Source organism: Leguminivora glycinivorella, chromosome 14 (assembly GCF_023078275.1).
Source record: "Leguminivora glycinivorella isolate SPB_JAAS2020 chromosome 14, LegGlyc_1.1, whole genome shotgun sequence".
Taxonomy (NCBI): Eukaryota; Metazoa; Arthropoda; class Insecta; order Lepidoptera; family Tortricidae; genus Leguminivora; species Leguminivora glycinivorella.
The window spans coordinates 15,028,920-15,052,505 of NC_062984.1; the positions used below are offsets into that span (position 1 = coordinate 15,028,920).

The 23,586-nt window shown below is 36.6% G+C and overlaps 1 protein-coding gene across 1 annotated transcript in view; it reads left to right on the top strand.

The window, feature by feature from the left end:
- The first annotated feature begins 91 nt into the window (after window positions 1-91).
- Window positions 92-23,586, top strand: part of LOC125233050 (E3 ubiquitin-protein ligase RBBP6) — a 73,077-nt gene continuing 49,582 nt past the window's right edge. Inside the window, exons 1-8 of the mRNA XM_048138893.1 lie at window positions 92-536; window positions 965-1,196; window positions 1,985-2,096; window positions 3,865-3,992; window positions 4,716-4,882; window positions 5,258-5,348; window positions 5,779-5,879; window positions 6,904-6,957. Coding sequence (XP_047994850.1) covers window positions 371-536; window positions 965-1,196; window positions 1,985-2,096; window positions 3,865-3,992; window positions 4,716-4,882; window positions 5,258-5,348; window positions 5,779-5,879; window positions 6,904-6,957 — 1,051 coding nt within the window. The 5' untranslated portion in view covers window positions 92-370. The remainder of the gene's footprint in view (window positions 537-964; window positions 1,197-1,984; window positions 2,097-3,864; window positions 3,993-4,715; window positions 4,883-5,257; window positions 5,349-5,778; window positions 5,880-6,903; window positions 6,958-23,586) is intronic.

Consider the following 23,586-nt stretch of genomic DNA (forward strand, 5'->3'; position numbering starts at 1 on the left):
TTTACCAGTAGTGTAGACAGTGGGTAAGTAGTTTTACTAGTATAAAACGGACCTCAAAATTGTAAAAAAAACCTCAGAATTAAAATGGCGGAGATATTGCCGATTACAGTTTGCGTTTGCAAGCGTTGATAGCGTTTGTTCAATGTGAATTGTGTTTGTAATGGTTTGTTCAAGAAACTTAAATGTAACTCCATGATATCATATGATAATCTTGAATTTTATGTTAATTTAGTGAATACGTGACAGGTTAAAAAATTGTCCCTACGCATAGTTTAGGTTAGTAATCATTAAACAGTTTTATGTAGAAATTAAGCAAATTCAATATTATTTGACATGCTAGTAACGAATTGGCTTAACTTCATCTTCGGATATGTCTGTGCACTATAAGTTTAAAAGTGCCTTGGATTATGACACGGTCACATTCGACGGTCTGCATATATCAGTAGGAGATTTGAAAGCTGCTATTTCTCAGCAGAAAAGGATTGGAAAAACATCTGACTTTGATTTGCAGATAACTAATGCTCAAACTAAGGAAGGTGAGTGATTACAAATCTAATATTCTGTTTTAGTAGTCTCCTTGGTAAAAACATGTCTATTAGTAGTTGCATTGCATGATTTGGCTTATTATAGTTAGTATTTTCACAAATGTCTACCATGTTTGTGATCTCCTAGTTCAGGGATCACCAATTAGATTCTGCAGGTGTCGGGTTTCGAAAATTCAAGTGATTGTTACTGATTTTCTTATTGAGTACCTATTCTCTCTCTGCAAACTTCAACACTCTCCTTTGTGAAATGAACAAGCATTGAATTCATATTGCTACTTAAAATGTATATGCAATTATAACTAAAGACTTTCAATAAAACTTTGCAAGTTCTCAGTAAAATCTTGTTAAAGCAAAAACAAACATGTTAGGCAGCAATTGTGTGTGTGTATATTACTAGACTTCTGTTTTTCATTTCACAGTGTACAGTGATGATGGTACTTTAATTCCTAAAAACACATCACTCCTAGTGGCCCGAGTACCACTGTCGCAGCAACCTAAGAAACAGTGGGAAGGCTCTAACAACAATGCGGCATTGCACAAAGATGTCTCGGTTAACAAAGGGCTGGCCGATCTGTCTCGCATGGAAGGTAGCGAACAGGATAAGATAAATGCTATGATTTCTCAGTCCACTTTTGACTACGACCCTAGCAAGTAAGGCTAAGACGGATTTTCTTAAAACATTCTCTGGGTGTGATCTCCGGTTCCTCATTATACTTGTTAACATTGTACAGGTTTAGCTTGAAAATATTGGCATGTATTTAGCAATTGTTGGAGTAGTTTGTAAGGTAGCTAAGGGGCTGGTGTGAATTGTAATGATGACAAAAGCTCACAAAAATTTCGAAAAAAAAAAATTAATTAAAATATGACTACTACAGCTTGTCATTGTATTTTATGAATTTTGGTTGTCACAACAATAATATGGGAATGTTGATAGTTCAGTGCATATGATATTGGGCATAGTATGTGTGGATTGTTTGGGTTATTATTCATAATTACAATGCATGTTTTTTTTAATTATTATCATGGGTGAGAAAAAGAAAGCTAACTCTTTAGTTAAATCGTTAGTAAGCAATATAGGATTGCTGTATTTCTCATATTCACTATCTTGGTAGTATCCATTGTAAGCCAGGCTAGGTATTTATTAGTGTTACCACATTAAGGGACTGACCAATTAACAATTTGCTGGATGATATCAATCTGTCAGTTATACCTAAATTTAAAGATTAACTGACAGGCTGATAATGACTGGCAAATTAGTAATGTGTGAGCCTCTTGTAAACACCAAATTTCCTGGCATCAGGGGAAACTCATTAGAATTCAGTCACATCAGTTTTTTGTTTCCAAGTTTGATTCATCTTGAGTGCTATTATTCATCTCATCCAACCAAGTATTTTAAATTTACCAATTGTATGTGTCATTTAACATTTAAACATTTTCAGTTATCAAAAAATTAGAGGACAAAATCAGAGAGGTGTAGTGCCATCAAATTATGTTTGTTACAAATGCCAGAAACACGGACATTGGATTAAAGACTGCCCTATAGCAAATTCGGTAAGTGAAATTCCGTCAAGAATTGTATTAATTAAAAAAAATCTGTAGCAAAAATAGAATTTTAAAAATTGCAACAGAAATTTTCTAATATAAAACTATGGAGTATGTATATGTATAATATTGTCTTCGGTTACCGCGATAGTTACTCATGAAATAAAACTATGGAACCGGATTAAATCGCGTATAATGAATTTAAAATACATCCCGACGTTTCGAACTCTTTACAGCGTTCGTGGTCAACTGGTGACTGAGGAAAAATTAAAATGTGCAAAAGCTACCCACTTACAAGAAATATTAACGAAACCATGACCACAAATAATATAGATTTCTAAGGCAGGTTCACACACTATTAATAAAGCTAGTTATACAATATTCAAAAAATTTTACCATTACTCTGTTAAAAAATAATTAACCAATTAATCTACACAAAATTGACAAAGAAACAAACTGCAAATGTCCAACACCATACAACACAAATGCCTCACAGCCTTCGTCGTGCTTGTTCCATTATCAGATGTACTACTGGATCCCAAGCCGGTGGTAAAGTAAAGCCATCCTCTCTATTAAAGTTCTCTAGTAAGTTTTTTGAATATTGTATAACTAGCTTTATTAATAGTGTGTGAACCTGCCTTAGAAATCTATATTATTTGTGGTCATGGTTTCGTTAATATTTCTTGTAAGTGGGTAGCTTTTGCACATTTTAATTTTTCCTCAGTCACCCGTTGACCACGAACGCTGTAAAGAGTTCGAAACGTCGGGATGTATTTTAAATTCATTATACGCGATTTAATCCGTTTCCATAGTTTTATTTTATGTACGAGGTGCGGTCCAAATGTCTCCGGCCCGACAAATATGGCGGAAGAGTTTAAAAAAAGTATGGATATCATTGTGTTCGTCATTTATTCCACTTTTTTGGTGTATAGTTTCTTTAGGTGTCTGTTGGCTGTAGGTTTTTTTACGGTGTTTAGTGCTAGGTTAGTGCCCAAACTTTTATCGTGCTTACAGCGAGATGAGTGAAAAACCGTGAGTTCATGAAACTTGAGACCAGCATAGACACCGCGTAGCGAGTTTTTTGAATGCAATTGCTACTGTAGATGAAACCATGGTTATGTAAGACGATACTCTGTACAAAAGAAAATTAATGGAGTGACAACGTCATGGTGAAAAGGCGCCTAGAACAACCTCTGTCACAAAATGCACGAAAAAAGATAAAGGCTACGGTATTCTAGGGTTGTCACGAAATTCTAACGATTTACATAAAAGAAGGGTAGACTACGGTAAATAGCAGATGCTACGCAATATTTTTTGTCCAATTACGATAGCAGATTATGCAGAATAGTCTTTAAAAACTTAGCAGAGGCACAAGGGCATCTCCGCGACAATTTCCCGTTCACGCTGCTTCATTTTACAAGGTTGCTATAACGAAATGTGTCTTCAAAAATATTCGGCACCTACCTTATATTCGAGACGTGACCCCAAGTGATTATTATTTGTTCTAAAAACTTAAGGTAGACTGAAGTAGAAAAAAAAATCTTCGTTTGACGAAGTGACCCGTGCGGTTTAGGGCGATTTTAAGGACAAAAATCTTTATTATTTTTATTAGGTGATGGAGAAGCTTATAAAGAGATTTGAAAAGTGCGTTGTGACAGAGGAAGACTATATTAAAAAATAAAAATAAAATTGTAAAGATACGTAAGCCCTTTCTTTGTTAGGCCGGAAACTTTTGGACCGCACCTCGTATATGTAGTTAAAACAATCCCTTTTTTAGACTGATCCAATAGAGATAAGAAGAAGTACTGGAATTCCTCGTAGTTTTATGGTCCCAGTTGATGGACCAAAAGCCCCAGGAGCCATGATGACCCCAAGTGGAACTTTTGCTGTGCCTGCCGTTGATCAGTGAGTATTGCTTCACTGTTGATTGTGTAAGAAATTAGAGATACAGTATGAGGTGTATCAAAGATGTGTGACAAAACTGATAAAGCATGTCTGAATTGATATGATGACTGTTTAAACATCATTTATTTTATTATAAGTTATTACATAATATAAGATAATGTCTAATAGGGTTCAAATTTGAATCAAAATTGCCATTAGGTATAGACACACAAATTTATCGTAAACGAGTGGTTTATCCCGCCTTTGAATGGGGAGTGAAGTATAAAAGTAATAAATTTCCTTAACAGATACTTTTTTTGTAGACCTATTAATAAAAAGAGACAATAAAAAATCTGTTGTTAAGGACCACTTGCACCAACGAAAATGGAGGCTTAACCCGAGGGTTAACCCTCCATTTTATATGGAATTTGATAGTTGACAGCCCACTAACCCTGAGTTAATGGTGCAAGTGGGCCTAAGAGTTATGGCAAGACATTGACAGCGATTTCGACTATTTTTAACAGCCTCGCCAACTTAGTGGAACTATTATTTAAACATTTACCTAACCCGTGCACAGGCGGGGCTTTCAAAGTCGCTGGTAATATTGCTAGTTCAAGTTGTACTGTCAAAAAAGTCCATAAAAAATTTTGCGAAACTAATTTTTCCATAAATATGTTTTTTTTTAACGAGGGTTCCTTGACCTCTTGATTAGGTACTAGAATCCACATGTTTTATAACTTGTAGTGAGGCGTACCTGGCGTCGGAGAGCGCGGGTGGTCCGGAGGTGGCGGCCAACGCGCCCGCCGCGCCTGAGCCCACCATCCCCGACGAGCTGATCTGCAGCCTGTGCCGCGACCTGCTCACCGACGCCGTCATGATCCCCTGCTGCGGCAACTCCTTCTGTGACGAGTGTGAGCATACCGACTAGTCTGCTGTCCATACAACTATACATAATTATTTAGATACGTAAAAGAAATAAGTTAAGAAACAAGTGCCAGTGCTGGGGCCCATTTCTCAAAACTGAAAGTTACAAGTTGCAAGCGAATGTCTCTTTCCAACTTGTCATATTAGACATTGACTACTACTTGTAAATTGAAACTTGTAGCTTCGAGAAATGGGCCCCTGGTAGCGCGGTAGCCTAACATCCTCGACTATTAGTGTTATTTTTTTGAACTATTGATTAGTGTCTTTCCGTTAGCTACGTCAGTTTTGTATATAAGTATTTATTATGTTTGATGATGATTGATATTATATTTGTATTTTGATTCTGTAATCATTGTTTACAGGTATAAGAGGAGCGTTGTTGGAATCTGAGGATCATGAATGCCCAGATTGTCGCGAAAAGGAAATCGCGCCTACAACATTAATTCCAAATAGGTAATAAGCTATTTATGTACTTTGAGCTTATGATTTCACCTGATCACCATTTTGATTGTTGTCGAGCACCCAATCATATTATTCTGGTTTAGTCGTGGTCACTCGTTATCGGATGCTCAACCACAATTGAAAAGGTAATCGCGGTCCATATTCTGGCAAATAATGGATAGGGAGACTAACCAATAGCCGGGTCCACACAGCGAGTAGCTTCACGAGGCATAGCGTGCGCGCTGCCTCGGCCAAGGTATGTTTGTATTAGCCGTTTGCCGACATTGCCTCGGGACGTGTCTCGCTTTGCGTGGTTCCGCTTATTCCTTTGAAACTGTTATTGACCTGATACTTGTTTCTTTTACTTCATTTAATTTTAACATATTATGTACTACTAAAATTTAGTAAATAATATCTAGTAATCCGTTGTGATTTGCTCCAGGTTCTTGCGTAATTCGGTGTCGTCGTTCCGCAACCAGACGGGCTACAGCCGCCGCGCGCCGCACCGCCCGTCCGCCGCGCCGCCTGCCGTCCCGCACTTGGGTAACATTCTAACTCAAACTACACTTTCATAACGCTTGTCCCAATACTCCCTACTAACGCTAGGCCCAACCAGTTGATTTCGTTCTGTTCCAAAATAAAAAAAAACCGGCCAAGAGCGTGTCGGGCCACGCTCAGTGTAGGGTTCCGTAGTTTTTCGTATTTTTCTCAAAAACTACTGAACCTATCAAGTTCAAAACAATTTTCCTAGAAAGTCTTTATAAAGTTCTACTTTTGTGATTTTTTTCATATTTTTTAAACATATGGTTCAAAAGTTAGAGGGGGGGGGGACGCACTTTTTTCCCTTTAGGAGCGATTATTTCCGAAAATATTAATATTATCAAAAAACGATCTTAGTAAACCCTTATTCATTTTTAAATACCTATCCAACAATATATCACACGTTGGGGTTGGAATGAAAAAAAATATCAGCCCCCACTTTACATGTAGGGGGGGTACCCTAACAAAACATTTTTTTCCATTTTTTATTTTTGCACTTTGTTGGCGTGATTGATATACATATTGGTACCAAATTTCAGCTTTCTAGTGCTTACGGTTACTGAGATTATCCGCGGACGGACGGACGGACGGACAGACAGACATGGCGAAACTATAAGGGTTCCTAGTTGACTACGGAACCCTAAAAGAATCCAACATTCTTCCCATTTCGCACATTCCAACCATTTTGTCAAGTGACCATCACGTTTTTGCGTTTAGTTACGTCTATCTAAATATAAAACACACATTCCATTCCAACCAACCATTCCACAATTCAAAACCATTCTGGGCATTCTGTTCTGTCACTGACTGAGTGAATGAATGGAATGAAAGAGTCGCGTTGAGCGAATGTTACGCGCTGAGTGACCGGCATTTCGCGCAATGTAACAATCAATGACTGAGTGTTACACGCTGTCAGTTGGAAGTCGCATTAGAAGTTTCACTTCAAAAAATGATTACATACAAAATAATAGAATAGAACAAATTTAAAAACTGAACCTCTCTTCTAAAAAATACAAAATGTCCACAGAACAACCGCCACCGGTGGTGCCGATGCAGCAGCCGCCGCCGATGGCCAACAACGGTAAGCGCGCACATTTATACTGTACCCACCCAAAATATACTGGTTCGTCGATTTTGCATTGCATTTTCACATTTTAAAGGTAGACGATTTGATGTTTTTCTAGTGCTAAAAAAATATGTTGAAATTATCTTTTCACCACACCAACTGGTAAAGGCTTTCTTTGCTATTCGAAAACAGATAGCAAAATTGCGTTTTATCCACAAGGGGGCAAAGTAATTTCATACAAATTTTAACTCGATGTCTTAATCTGGCTGCCAGATTTTACCTATAAATGATGATTTTGAATCATAAATATTAAATAAATTGATGGATTTCATTTATTTTGATGTTTTATAGTCAGTATTTTGTTCGTGTTGGTGTGGTGAAAAATTTTGTGTTTCACTCGGTGGCAAAGTTTGTTTAACCTTCGTGCCTTGATACCCTCGCAACGCTCAAGATTCCACTTTTTGAACCACTCGCTACGCTCGCGGTTCAATATTGGAATCTTTCGCTTGCTCTGGTATCAATATTGGCACGTGCGGTTAAACAACTACTTTGCCCCCTTGTAAAACAAATAACTATTGTTTAAGTTTCATAACAGACTAAGTATTTTTTGTTTGGGTATTGACACAAATTTTGATAGTGGTGGTGGATTTATTACATTTGAATTCTTTTAGTGTTACTACAATCAGGAGGGTGTTTTTTGTGTATTTTCTATGGCAGAGTAGTTCAGAAACAGAGAAAAGAGTTTTTGATTTTACTAGAATTAGTCCAAGATTAATTGCCAAAAATTTTGACAGTCTCGCCAGTACAAAAAAATGTTTATTTACATTAACATTAATAAATTGTTAGTTTACATCAACATTAATAAAATGTTAATTTACATTAACATTAATAAAATGTTAATTTACATTAACCTTAACCCTTAAATGCATGATTTTTTTCTTTTAACTAGAAATTAATAATGTGATAGACAATGGTTTTCTGACTCTAGGAAAAATAATAAAAAAAATATTTAACATCGATTTTAATACTAAATCAGTGTTAGAAGTAAAATAGAACCGTTTTTCCCCCGAAGGGTAAAAAACGGATATTTAGGTTCCTGCCGAAGCTTGAACCACTAATGAGATTAACACCTTCATAACTCGGCCCTAATCGAGTGAATTCCTCGACTAGTAGCGCCATCTGGCGCGCCAGTCAAGTACTAGTGTCGCCCTGTTACCAGCGCTCGGCTGCTTTTTCCTCAGTACCTTTAGCCGGCAAGGCCCTTATGGGTGGTTCAAGCTTCGGCAGGAACCTAAATATCCGTTTTTTACCCTTCGGGGGAAAAACGGTTCTATTTAGGTGTCCGTGCCTTCGCTTGAACCACTAATGAGACGTGTTTAAACCTCTGCCGGCGCTGGTTAGGGCGTACTGTGACTGATATACTTTATTTATACAGAAATGTCATAATAAGAAATAGGAATGTATACAAAGGGATGTTTCAAAATTTAGCCACTAAGGTTTCATGAGTTGAAACTGACTCAACACAGCACAGCACAGTTATCCATTATGACTCTATGATGGTGGTGAATCACTTAATTTATGCATAACATGAAACCGACAGGAAGCCAGTAGTTAATAGATCGGTATTACAATATTTACGGAAATAAAACCTGTTATTTCAATAACATTTTTGTGAGAAAATATCTGTAGCAACCCAAACTCTGAAGAGCTTCCCCTTAATCAATGGGTGTTACATCAACGTCGGCTAAATTTGTCTCGCGTTTCCCTTACAACAGTCCCTAGTCAGAACAAGATCATATACATGTTTTTTGTCTTATAAATTCACCAAAATACTAGTCTTCTTCTGCTTAAGATAACTATAATTATATCATGTAACTATAATAAACAATTATATCATAGCACTGCCATGAGCATTATGACATTATGTTTAAATTTTTATTTTTCATGTAAATTGATTACTGTACCATAAGTAATGCGCCTATATGTATCTCCGAATATGCACATATTATTGTTAGTATACTGAGTAATAAGCAATATTGACATAGCTTAAACATTGTCTTACATAGCCCACTGCCAAATGTCAACATTTCCCATAGCATAATGTGTTATGAATTCTGTATATGAAATATACATTTGCCAAAACAATTGAAATGAACGCTTGAGTTGGAAGAAATTGCACGCTATCATATGTTAATTTGTAATGTATACCCACATCACGATAATGTATGCGTTACTGCTGGACTAGTAGCAAAACTGCAAATAAGATGATAATACATTTTCGGCTTCTGACTGAATTGACAATACCATGGCCATGGTTAGCTAAGGATCCATATAATAAAAGGTAAGCTCCTACTCAAAGTCTTTACGAGAACGGAAACTATGCGAATTTTTCCTATTAAATTAAAATGGGTCAACTGAGCAAAAAGCTTTGGGATACAAGCGATTGAAACGAATCAATGATCTAATGATTCACACATACTTAGGCGAAGATCAAATGAAGGCAATTATTTCTAATTAAATTGACTTTGATACTTCCATGAATATACATGAATGTTAATGCGGGAATCCTCTCTACACTGTACGTGTCAACTTTATTTAGTCTTTTACTATGTCTAGCTAGTATGCTTTTTTCGATATTTAATTTGTGTTTGAATAATTATGAATATGTGATGCATATATTTTTAGGCTTATCATTTTTATGACTTATGTGCTGACTAGCCGAATTTATAAAGGCAAAATTGTACGATTCGTGAGCTAGTAATTCTAAAACATTACGACTTATAGCTCTTTAGTCCATTTCGATATTCTAATAAGAATGTAAGACGACAGATAACTCTTCAAATAAGGGTTAATGATGTACGATTACCCATTTATAATGAAAATTCAGTCATCAGCTTAAGATAGTAAATACATAGTTTTCTTTTCAGAACTTTCGTAATTTATCACCAAATTGCAAAGCAATATATTCTATATTGCTCTTTTGTGCGAATAATATAAATGTCTCACGTTCTTTATAAACTGATGTATACACATAAACATACGGGTTAATATTTACTGTATTCTTGCTTATTTCCCAAAATCCATATGCAGCGGGACTTCCCACAAACAAGATGCAACTGTTATGTAGGGTAATACCTGATTCTACAATTATATCGAGATGACAATTATTTATTTATCATATGGCATATAATTAGAATTTTTCTTAAAAGTCGTATGTGCGCACGGCTGTAGCATATAGCGCCACGGACGATGACAATGGTATTTACACTTGCCTGTCATCCGAGACCAATAGGTCAAAATATCGTAGCTATAAGTACTGCGTACCTTAAGCGCTTTCTTACTTCTGATAAATATAGTTCATCAATATCTATTTAAACGGCAATAATTTTAAGTTTTTTTGTTACCACTAGAAACCCATTTTGCCTAGAATCTGCGCTACCTTTTATGAGTGTCCTAACAAATTCTTGTATGTCAGGTATATTAGGAGTCCGAAGTCTTCTAAATTAAGTCATAAGCACAGTAATGTTATAAATATCATATTTCTAGTTCCTTACACTAAATTCAATTGGGACTGGGACTCGTCCTCTGACCTTACGAACCGTTTTTGAATAAGTTGTGGCGTCTACTCTGTTACTGACAAATAGTCGCGCCGCAAAATTCTAATAAATGGCGTTTAGTAAGCAACTGCGGAAATGTGTATCGATCCTACAACGCGCTAATGGAGTTCCAAAAGTTAATTGTAAATATACAACTTCTGTTAATCTCTCCAGGCCCCAGAAACCTATTCAGAAAATATTTGTCAAATGAAATAAACGGGAACTTTCTGTTAGTAATACTGCAGTAGCGGGCGATAATTTTAGGATGCGAGCGCCTCTTTATTTGTAAGAGGAAACTGTGTTCTAAAATCGAAAGAGATTCATCCTTCAATTTCCGTTTAATTTATTATTTCAGAAACAGGCGTCCACATTCAGTGACTACCTTTCAACATTTTATCCATAAGAGTGCCTTAGCAAATTGTGAAAATCGGCTGCTCTCGGAAAATGTATTGCCCTATTGGTTTTAATGAGCTTAAAGTGTTTTCGATATATCATACTCATACAACAAATAAGCACTTTGAATACAATTTACCTACACGGTTTCTTGCTTTGTTTTGTGTAGTTGTTTAAGTTTAGGACCAACTTCATTTACTTCGGTCAAGAGATGTAAGCCATAGTTCTTCGCTGTAAGTAGTTTGAGAATATTGTTCGGTCGTCTCTTTAATCTAATTCGTTAGTTATTTATAGAAACATAGGATTCGTAACATTACGCCATCGAACTGGGCAACCGACAAATCCTTTTACGACGAGAGTCCGTCCTGAGTAACAATGCAATAAGGCATACTAAAATGCTATTGTACTAAATAACATATCCTTTAAGTCATTTTGCCAAACTATCCACAAAATATCGTATATATTTGGGAGTCAGATTTCCGGTACGAGTTTGTTGTCTTTGTAATTAACCTCTTCAAGGATTGTCTGTAACCTTGGTCTAGATAACGTTAGTAATAATGCATGATTGAGTATTCTAACCGTTGGTCGATTAACGGCAGTTTGAGGTCAATTTGTAGTACATATATGTATATATCGTACTTAGAAAACTTTCCGAGCTGTAGCTTTTTATTTCTAAATGAATTGGTTCAGAAGTCTCTACTGGGTCGATTGTTACAGAAGTAATACGTTTGTCAGTTCGGTATACTGAACAACATATACTGGAACATTATCCGCCATTAGTCCGACTGGATGTTTCAGCCGGACAGCTATAAGTTTGCTGAAATACAGACGAATATCCAGGTTTCACAGAGTAATGAGCCTAGTACAAGAATTTTCCTTTGCGGTAAGTTATTTTGTAGCTAATAGTCAACATTTGCTAAGTACCTGAGTGGTTCTTCTGCATTTCTAAAGTCCGTATCAAGACCCAAGACCATGCGTCAATTATTGACGCCCGTGAGTTGATGAGACTAGAGCTCTAATCATTCATTTAAAAGAATCTGCACTCTAGGAATAGCGTAAAACAGTGGCATAAATTAATGGATTTTCTTTTTCCCATTGGTATCTCTTCGCCGCCCCCTCTCCCTTTCTGATTGGGCAAGAAGGGCTTTGTAATATAAAGTGGTTTTTCATTCTGTTTAGCATCACTATTATGTATATTTCTTAATTCGCTTAGTATCTGACAACAAAGTGCTAGTTAATTGCTACCGAAGCTCCACCCACACGTTTTTAGACGTGGAAGTGGATTTTCACAACGTCAAACCTGCTAATAAACCTCTATCATGACGAGCATTCTAAAAGTTGACATGACAAATTAGGTTGGCAATAACGGCGTTGCTTTACAGTAATTGGATCACACATTCGTCATCATTATGGCCGTTCAGATATTCACGAGTGAGATAAATTTGGACATTCCTCACAATCATTCATCTGTTGGTCAGGTGACCACGCTGATTATGTATTAGCTAATTAGGCAATTGAGACGACGCCGATGTCGTTCACTTTACCTGTATAAAACGACCCCACTTATGAGAACCCATCACGTGATGATTATTGTCTAATAAGACAATGACTAAACTGTGTAATTGTGTATGTCTCAGGTTAACACGTACGCTGTGGTTCTGATTCGAAAGACCTTCTACGAAGAACATATGTTTAGAAATACCTTATACAAAGTATGTTTAGTTAAGAGTTGTGCTAATTACCGCAAAGTAGATGTTAAAGCGACATAATCTCATTGAGATTCGAGTACAAATACAACATTTTGCCTCGCGATCATAACGCTCGTCTCATGACACGAAAGGTGAATTAGTGCATAGCATGTAATAACCCAATGGGTTCTCACAGGATGTCGTAAATCATCGCATAGGGCAACGAAATCCAAATTTCAAGTCGCTGCAAAGTTTAATCTTTTACGGGGCGACGCTTGTCAATTTATATGACAGTGTACTTTTTCGCACAGCACAACTTTACTCATGTTGTCTCTAATGACGAATCATGTCTGCACAATGAATGATCTCCTTTGTCATATCACGAGGCGATACCCTACCGGATCGTGGGCCCTATCTTTTCATAGGCCAGGTTGTCTAATGGGACCTCATCTGTCGTTTCAAAACATCTCTTGTGTCCTGTCACCTCACGAGGCGAAGCTATGACTTTTCAAGGGACGAACCTATGTCGTCTCACGGGACGTCGCTCTGTCTCGTCTTACGTGAGCGTGGCATTTGTCCCTTATATTCTTTATGACGGTGCATAGGATTACACTGCGTCCCATCGCTGTCAATTTTCTTCATCGTCTCCATGCCACCACACAGGAACAACCCTGTCGTCTTGTGGGACAATGCAATGTCGTCTCATTGGACGACGCCTGTCATGTCACCGCACGACGCCATGTCGTCTAACAGGACGACATCTGTCGTCTCACGGGACTACGCTATGTCATCTCACTGGACGACGTCATGTCGTCTCACGGGACGACGCCTGTCGTCTCACGGGACGACGTCTTTCGTCTCACGGGACGACGTCTGTTGTCTCACGGGACGACATCTGTCGTCTCACAGGATGACGTCTGTCGTCTCACAGGACAACGTCTATCGTCTTACGGGACGACATCTTTCGTCTCACGGGACGACGTCTGTCGTCTCACAGGACGACGTCTGTCGTCTCATGGGACGACGTCTGTCGTCTCACGCGACGACGTCTGTCGTCTCACGGGACGACGCCTTGTCAGTCTCACGTGAGTGAGTCATATGTATCCGCGTATTTATGACGGTGCCTACAGGAGGTCACTGCGTCTCGTCGCTGGGCCAAAGGCACCGAGCGGAATATCACGAAGTTAGAAGTAATCATAATCTTTTCGATGTTTTAAATTTTTCGAACTTTTTAAGACTTGCTTTTGTAAACGTGTTGCTCGGCCGAGTTACAAAAGCGTACTGAGGAAAAAGCAGCCGAGCGCTGGTAACAGGGCGACACTAGTACTTGACTGGCGCGCCAGATGGCGCTACTAGTCGAGGAATTCACTCGATTAGGGCCGAGTTATGAAGGTGTTAATCTCATTAGTGGTTCAAGCGAAGGCACGGACCTAAATAGGCTAAATCTTACTTATATAAATATATAATTACTAGTAAAATTTATAAGAAAACTTTTACTACTATTAAAAAGGTACACTATTTGAGAAACCCCTATGATAAAATGATTAAACATAAAATAGTTACTAACTCTGAAAAAATCTGCCTGAATCATGTACTAAAAATCACCATCATCCAGTTTTTTCACACTTTTCCGCCATTTTTCTTAAATGGTTGGAAATAATGTTTTTATTTAGTAATTGAGATGTAGGATCTAAGAAAAATAAATAGCCAAAATATAAGTCCAGCTTATATTTTGGCTATAAACTAGAAAAAATATACATACATACATACAAAATATACAAAATATACATACATTGTAGCCAAATGGCAACAATATGCATTTAAGGGTTAATAAAATGTTAATTTACATTAACATTAATAAAATGTTAATTTACATTTAAGCCTTGCAGAGGCGGGGCTATCGGTATCGTTGCCAAATATCTTGGCCTAATTGTTTGTTATTGGTTTGAGGTGTTATTTGTACATCGCATAAAATGCATAGTTCATTAGAACTATTTTGCTAGAGCTATCCCGTTTAATCTAGATAAATACTTTAAGAGGCCTTATTCCTAAAGACGAGCGTTTTTTTGCAAAATGTAACCTTTTTCATTCAAAATTATAAAGAAACTATAAATGATTATTAAAAAATCTTAAGCTAGGTAATCATGGGATAATATTAAAAAATATGTCTTTTTATACTTCAAAAAAATCAGTTTTTTCGGAAGACGTTTTCAAATTTCGTAGTGGGATAACTCGTTTCGAATCGTGATTGTGCTGTTAAAAATGTTATTTGTGGTAATAAATGATCACAATCCTATTTATTATATCCTGTACGAGGTATTTATTATATCCTGTATCATCGTTTGACATTTTAAGATTTATTTGAAATGGTGGATAAATAACCTTCCGTGTCTTCCCCATTTTTTGGATAAAAAAAGAGGATTACATTATGTATTTTTCCTGCGATTCCTGCATTTATTGTAACTCTTAAATGATATTATCCTAAACTATAACTTCTTGTTGACTTATAAAAAAAAATCATACATTATAGGACATACCTTCCTGTCGATAGACATTTTTTTAAAGCACCTAAAATTCGAATAAAATACACTGCTAACACGGGCCCGCTCAGTCTGCGCCGAGCGCTCGTAGACAACGGACCTGCGTTCGTTCGTCCGGCGCTCCTTGCTTTCGTAAGCAGAACTATCTAGGTTCCGAGAAATGCTGTATACTGCGACTAAACAAATCTTGATCCTGTCGGTGGTAAACAGGCATACGGTCCGCCTGATTTTTACACATGCAATTTTAGAAATCGACTTTCATTTCATATGGTTATATGGATTTCAATTTTTACTTGAAATCTGATGAGAGTTTGAATTATTACTATATTTCGGGACCAGGATGAGGTTCTGGTCCTCAAGATGGAGTCAGGAGATGGTCAACAGAACTGCTATTCTACTCGTCATAACCCCACCATGTTTGGGCTCACTAGATTTGGGCTGACGAGCAGCATCGATCATGATGCTGCTCGTCAGCATCGCCGCTCGTCGCATGATGGAGTCAGGAGATGGTCAACAGAACTGCTATTCTACTCATCATAACTCCACCATGTTTGGGCTCATTAGATTTGGGTTGACGAGCAGCATTGATCTAGATGAGGTACAAGGTCTCATGATGGAGTCAGGAGATGGTCAACAGAACTGCTATTCTACTCATCATAACTCCTCCATGTTTGGGCTCATTAGATTTGTGCTGACGAGCAGCATCGATCTAGATGAGGTTCAGGGTCGCATGATGGAGTCAGGAGATGGTCAATAGAACTGCTCTTCTACTCATCATAACTCCACCATGTTTGGGCTCATTAGATTTGGGCTGACGAGTAGCATCGATCTAGATGAGGTCCAATATCGCATGATGGAGTCAGGAGATGATCAACAGAACTGCTATTCTTCTCATCATAACTCCACCATATTTGGGCTCATTAGATTTGGGCTGATGAGCAGCATCGATCTAGCTGAGGTCCAAGATCGCATGATGGAGTCAGGAGATGATCAACAGAACTGCTATTCTTCTCATCATAACTCCACCATGTTTGGGCTCATTAAATTTGGGCTGTTGAGCGTCCATCTTTGGGTCAAAGGAACAACATTTTTTTTTTTAATTTTTTTTTTTTTTTTAAATATTGGACATTCTGACACAGATTGACTGAGGCCCACGGTAAGCTCAAGAAGGCTTGTGTTGTGGGTACTCAGACAACGATATATATAATATATAAATACTTATATACATAGAAAACATCCATGACTCAGGAACAAATATCTGTGCTCATCACACTAATAAATGCCCTTACCGGGATTCGAACCCGGGACCGCGGCGTAGCAGGCAGGGTCACTACCGACTGCGCCAGACCGGTCGTCATAATTATGTGTGCAAAATTACAGTAAATCGGTTCAGTAGTTTTCGAGAAAATTGACTGTGACAGACGGACAGACACATGCACGAGTGATCCTATAAGGGTTCCGTTTTTCCTTTATATTTATTATAGCGCAGAAATACGATTTTTGTTTACTACCTATAATACAGTGTACAGTCACCGGCATAAATAAATGATAATTTCTATACCTTGTCATATTACTGTCTTTTTTGAAATGTCATACGAAACTGTCGAACGATTTAAAGCGACAAGGTATAGAAATCATCACTCCTTTATGACAGTGACTGTAGCACAGAGGAACAAAAAAAAGAATACACGTAACATGTAAACAAATCCCCCCCCCCTTGCCCCCTCCTCCATCATGATGATAGTTGGTGATTTTTCCATTTTTAACCCCCTTAGGAGAAGAGTATCCAAAAACGCTGACTTTTCTCCTATTCTCTAATTTCAAGTCTATAACATAAAAAATCATCACCCCCTTTTTACGCCCTTAAAGGTGGAAGTTTTCATAATCTATTCTTATCTCTTGTAAACTTTATAAAAAAATCCCCATGTAAAACCAAAACAATTGTTACTAGCAATTAAATTAAAAACTATCAAGATTATTCTTGCCTGTGTTGAAACGCGCGTTGTGTTGCCAGTGCTCGCGTACCGAGCGCCAACGCCATCTATCGATGGCCATTTCACGAAATTGATGAGCGCTCAAAGGAATAAGGGCTCTTAAAGATACAATGGCAAAATAACGTGACGAATAAGACTTTACTTGGTAAGTTTTATGACATATAATGACCCGTTGCGAAATTTTACTCCGTTCACACAATGGGTTGGGTGATGAAAACATATTTTTAAAATATACAATTTCGGATACTTGAAAAATGATAGGTTGCTCCTGTGTAAGTATTTGATTGAATTAGATATTGCCATTTGAAATCAGGTTACCATTATGTAGTGTCGATCCAGTTATAGTTTGATTAGATTGATTTGTCGCATGTTACGGCAGCAGGGTTATCGGTGCACGTTAAACATTAAAATATGTATGCACGTTGATTTATATAATGCGTTATATGAAATCTAATTGGCAATATATTGTGCCACTTATTGGAAAGTTTTAATTCGAACGCAAGTTTATTGTTATAGTTGATATTTTTTATTTAATCTCGCTACTTTGCCTCTCATTACAATACGATGGATATAAAATATTTCTCACATAGGAAATATCAAAATTTGCATGTGCATTACTTTAGTCTGTATCTTTAGGTATTTAAATAAATTTAAATAATATTTGCCCCCAAAAGGCTCTTTAAACCTGTTGGGGGTAAATTAAAACATTACACGATCGAAAAAGGTTAAAGCCTCCGCCACACATAAAGCGTTTTGATAGCGTAGTGGTAGCGGAGCGGAATGCGCGCTCGTTAGTTCTCGCCGGCGTCCGCTGGGCGCAACGCCAGCATTCGTCCGGCGCACCGCTATCATTGCACTCCGCCAACGCTCCACTTACGCTCTCAAAACGCGCAAGTGTGGCCGAGCTTTAAAACACCGGTCACAGTAACAGATCCGCTTGGTTTTGTATTTGGTACAAATGTAACTACCCGAAGATTTACAAATGGTACGTTTATATTTTTAAATACCTAAAAGTACAGAGTATAGTGATATGCGTTTTGCATTGCAGTTTATAATGATGCCTTGCGTTCGTGCGCTTTACCTGAATAATTGCCGCGTTAATTCTTAAAAATAATCCATTATTTTTATCTAAATACCTCGTGTGTTCATAAGTTTTGAGACGAGAAAAAAACTGACACTATAAAAAACCGAAACAATTTATTGTAATATGTCAAACATAGGACTATCGATATACAATAAATAATTAATAAATTAATAAAATTTACTCGAAATGACCGCCTCGTTTTTTTATACAGGCCTTTAAGCGGGCTGGCCACTCGTCAATAGCGGCACGCACCTTTTCTATGGGATTCGTTTCGATTCTCTCACTAGCGTGCGTTTTAGGGACTGAAGGTTCGGATGTGTTTTTCGGCATGCTCTTAGCTCCAACTCTGTCCACAAAGCATAATCCAACGGGTTTAAATCGGGGCTTGACGAAGGCCATTCGTCAGTCCTAATAAAGCTGCGTAAATTGTCTTTTAGCCACTTCTGGGTAGATTTCGCTTTATGAGACGGGGCAGAATCTTGTTGGAAAATCCAGTCTTTTCCAGTGAATAAGGTGGTAGATAAGGGTTCTACAACTTTCTCTAGTATGTCATTCTGATAATTTTGTGCCTTGACTTTGACCCCCTGTTGACAGAAATGTAGCGGAGTAACACCTTCATACGAAACGCCCCACCATACCATGACGCTAGCAGGGTGATGGGTACGTTGGACGTTTCGCACGTTAGCCGGGATGTCCTTCGAGCTTTTTGCACAGATTTTGTTATTTTGTCTGTTAAATTTTTCTTCAACTGTAACTATTTTTTCATCAGTGAATAATTTTCTTTAGGATCGTGTGTCCTTAGCAGCATCCGACATCGAACACGCCGCATTTTTCGAAGGCGATCATTTAAATAATGAACTTTTCTCCGACTGTAGGCCTTTACTTTAAGATCATATTTAAGAATTCTGTTTACGTGAAATATTAGTTTGAAGAGCCATTTTCTTCTGTGTGCGGCACGGATTACGACGGAGTCGTTCCCTGATCAATTTAATATTTGCTGGAGTCCTTACCGATCGCGGACGGCCGGTTCTTGGTCGATCAGCAATTGATTGGGTCTCCCTGTACCTCTTCAAGGTATAATATACAAAATTGCGACTAGCTCCAATACTTTTAATCTGATTGAAAATCTCCATAGGTTTTGCACCGGCTTCATACAACGAAATCACCGTTGACCGTAACTGTTTCTTTCCCGCCATCTCGATAAAGAATGACAAATAATCGAATAAAATATCCTTTTTAAAATTAAAAGGTTCCAAATTCAAAATTTGAAACACTGGATGCAAGCTGCGGGCATGTTCTTATTTCAAATTCAACTTTTTAAATTCGTCTCAAAACTTATGAACACACGAGGTAGTCCCTAGTGTCCGGTCCCGCTCTGCTCTGCTCGAGTGGCCAACTGACCCACCGACATTGAAAATCATTTGCATATATTCTAGTAGGGTCGAAGTTCTCACGCGCGAATCCATACTTTGACGCGGCTTTAAGTAGGTATACTAGGTCGCGCGCGAGAACTCAATTCGTGCGCTAGCATTAACCTGCTAAGGTCTGATAATGTAAATGTTCACTGCTTGAAGTAAATTGCATTTTGTATATTTTTATACATACTCAAAAAACCATCAGAATTTATATAATTATAACGAACTAAGTTGTAAGAAACAGAAAACATTATTATTTATTTATACTCATTCATATTTCGTTGCTTTTACTCAGTTTTAGAAACCAGACTTTCTTAATAAAGTAGTTAGGTTTCTTCCTACCCGAGAAAACTGAAAAGGGTTTGAATGTGATGCAAGATGCTGTGATGTAAGGACACAATTTAAAAGTAAACGGATGTACAGTATCAATGAAATTACTTTTGTTCAGTTATGATGAACCTTTTAGCAGTTAAATGTAAAGAACATTATTATTAACCGTAATTTGCTCAGTAATAATATAGTCAGGGACCAAACGACCTCTTTTACAAAAAGTCGTCGACATCTCTTCTAAATACCTAAAACAGGTATGGATGTGTTCCTCGTTATCTCCAGATTACGAATTGACCTGTTTTAGTTTAAGGAGGGGGACGGGTTGAGAAAAAGGGGGAGAAAGATGGCGGCCGACCATCATAGATATTTATTCACATCTCGACTCCTATGGCACCAATCTTCGTGCAAGGTGTCGTTTGAAAGCTTATTAAACCTACTTTAATTGTTTTCAAATAACTATACTCATAACAGTAACCGTTTACGAAATATTTGAAAATATGTGTTTTTTTATCGCGCATGAGTTGCACAAGTACTAGAAAAAATGCGTCTAACTCAATAAACAATAACTTTACCGCAATTGATGTTATTATAAAATTTTCGCGTCTATTCATGCTCTTTTTAAAAATATAAGTTTCATTGGTATATGATAATATATAACCATGTAATTACGAATTTGGTTTAGCAGGAGTCACTCTGCCCGGTCGCAGAAATGGGCGCTGACCGTAGTAAAGTATTCAATATTTTTGAGGTCCTATTTTACGGATCCATATGCGAGAGGTATCGTTTCAAAGCTAATTAAACCTACTATATTTTTTTATAAATAACTATAATCATGAAGGTAGCTGTTTAGAAAATATTTGAAAATATGTGTTTTATAGACCATGAGTCGCACAAGTACCTACTGGTAAAAAATGCTTCTTAATCAATAAACAACAACTTTTCCGGAATTGATGTTAGTATAAGATTTACGCGGAATTTCGTGCGCTTTCTAATAACATAAGTTTTATTGGTGTATGATATTATATAACCAAGTAATTACAAATATGGTTAAGTAGGGGCCACAGCGCCTGGCCACGTATGGATGCTGACCGTCGCCAAATTTTCTATATTTTTCAGATCCTATTTTATTTAACAGGAATCTTTTGAAAGCATATTATGCGTACTATCATTAGTTCTCAATAATTTTAGTTGTAACTGTAGTAGCTAACAAAATATTTGAAAATATGCATTGGAACCGATGTGAGTAAAACATGCTTCTAGCTCAATGAATTATATTTTTTCCGCAATTGATATAATAACAAAATAAACGGTGAAATGTATGACATTTTCAAATAATAAGTTTTGTCAGTATTGCATAAACAATTAATGTTAATTTATCCATCATACTCACTGCGCACCGTCATATACAATATACATGGATAACCATTTTCGTTGCCGTTTTCATAATTTTTAAGATTGTATCTTGGTGCATGACCAATAAACAATAACTTTACCGCAAATAATGTTATGATAAGATTTACAGGACATTTCATATGCTTTCTAAAAATATAAGTTTTATTGATGTATGATATTATACAACCAAGTAATTACGAATTTGGTTTAGCAGGTGTCACTGCACCCCCGTGACGTAAATAAGTGCTAACCGTCGCCTAATATTACGTATTTCTCAGATCCTATTTTAGCGATCAAATTATGAGAGGTATCATTTGAAAGCATATTATGCGTACTATCGTTGCTTTTTAATAATTTTAGTCGTAATTGTAGAAGTTAACAAAATATTTGACAATATGTGTATTTTTACTGTATGAATAGCATTCGCACTGATACGAGTGAAACATGCTTCTAGCTCAATAAATTATATTTTTCCGCAATTGATATAATAACGAAATGAACCGCAAAATGTATGGCCTTTACAAAAAATGAGTTTTGTTAGTTTTGCCTAAACAATTAATGTTAATTTGTCCACCATACCCACTGCGCACGGTCAATCGTCATATAAACGGATGTCCACCGCCGTTGCCTTAATTTTTTCATCATTTTACAGATTTTATTTTACTGATCAATTAAGTATAAATTCGATACGTGATAGATTATATTTATTATGAATATACGATTAGTGAAATAAAATCTGAAAAAGGCAACGACGGTGGACATCCATTTATATGATGGTGCGCAGTAGGTGAGCTGAACAAATTCAAATTAATTGTTTATGCAATACAAACCAAACTTATTTTTTGTGTAAATCATACATTTTCCGTTTATTTTGTTATTATTTCAATTGCGGAAAACTATAATTTATTGAGCTAGAAGCGTGTCTTATCAATGCCAATGCTATTCATGCACAGTAAAATACACATATTACTAATCAAATATTTTGTAAACTTCTACAGTTTCGACTTGAAATATTAGAAATAAAGATAGTACGCATAATATGCTTTCAAATGATACCTCTCACAAATTTATCAGTAAAATAGGATCTGAGTAACGTAGAAAATTTGGCGACGGTCAGTCAGCACCCAATATCGTGACAGGGCGCAGTGACCCCTGCTAAACCAAATTCGTAATTACTTGGTCATATATTATCATACACCAATAAAACTTATATTTTTACAAAGCGCATGAAATTTCGCGTAAATTTTATAATAACATTAATTGCGGTAAAGTTATGATTTATTAAGTTAGAAGCATTTTTTATCTGTATATGTGCAACTCGTGCTCGAAAAAAAAACTCATGTTTTCAAATATTTTGTAAAAAGCTACCTTTATAACTATAGTTATTAAAAAATAATTATAGCAGGTTTAATTTGCTTTCAAATGATACCTCTTACATATGGATCCGTAAAATAAGAACTTAAAAATATTGAATACTTTACTACGGTCAGCGCTCATTTTTATGCGACCGGCGGAGTGACCACTACGAAACAAAATTCGTAATTTAATGGTTATATTATCACTTACCAATAAAACTTATATTTTTAAAAAGCTCATGAATAGTGGCGTAAATTTTATAATTACATCAATTGCGGTAACGTTATTGTTTATTGACTTAGAAGCATTTTTTACCAGTACTTCTGCGATTCATGCTCGATAAAAAACACATATTTTCAAATATTATGTAAACAGCTACCTTTAATATTATAGTTATGTGTAAACAATTATAGTAGGTTTAATTATCTTTCAAACGATACCTCTCCTATATGGATCCGTAAAATAAGACCTCAAAAATATTGAATACTTTACTACGGTCAGCGCCCGTTTATGCGACCTGGAGGATAACCCCTGCCAAACAAAATTCTTAATTACATGGTTATATATTATCATATACCAATGAAATTTATATTTTTAGAAAGAACATGAATAGACGCAAAAATTTTATAATAACATCAATTGCGGTAAAGTTATTGTTTATTGAGTTAGACGCATTTTTTACTAGTACTTGTGCAATTCATGCGCGATAAAAAAACAAATATTTTCAAATATTTCCTAAACGGTTACTTTTATGAGCATAGTTATTTGAAAACAATTAAAGTAGGTTTAATAAGCTTTCAAATGACACCTCGCACGAACAGATTGGTGCCATAGGACTCGAGATGTGAATAAATAT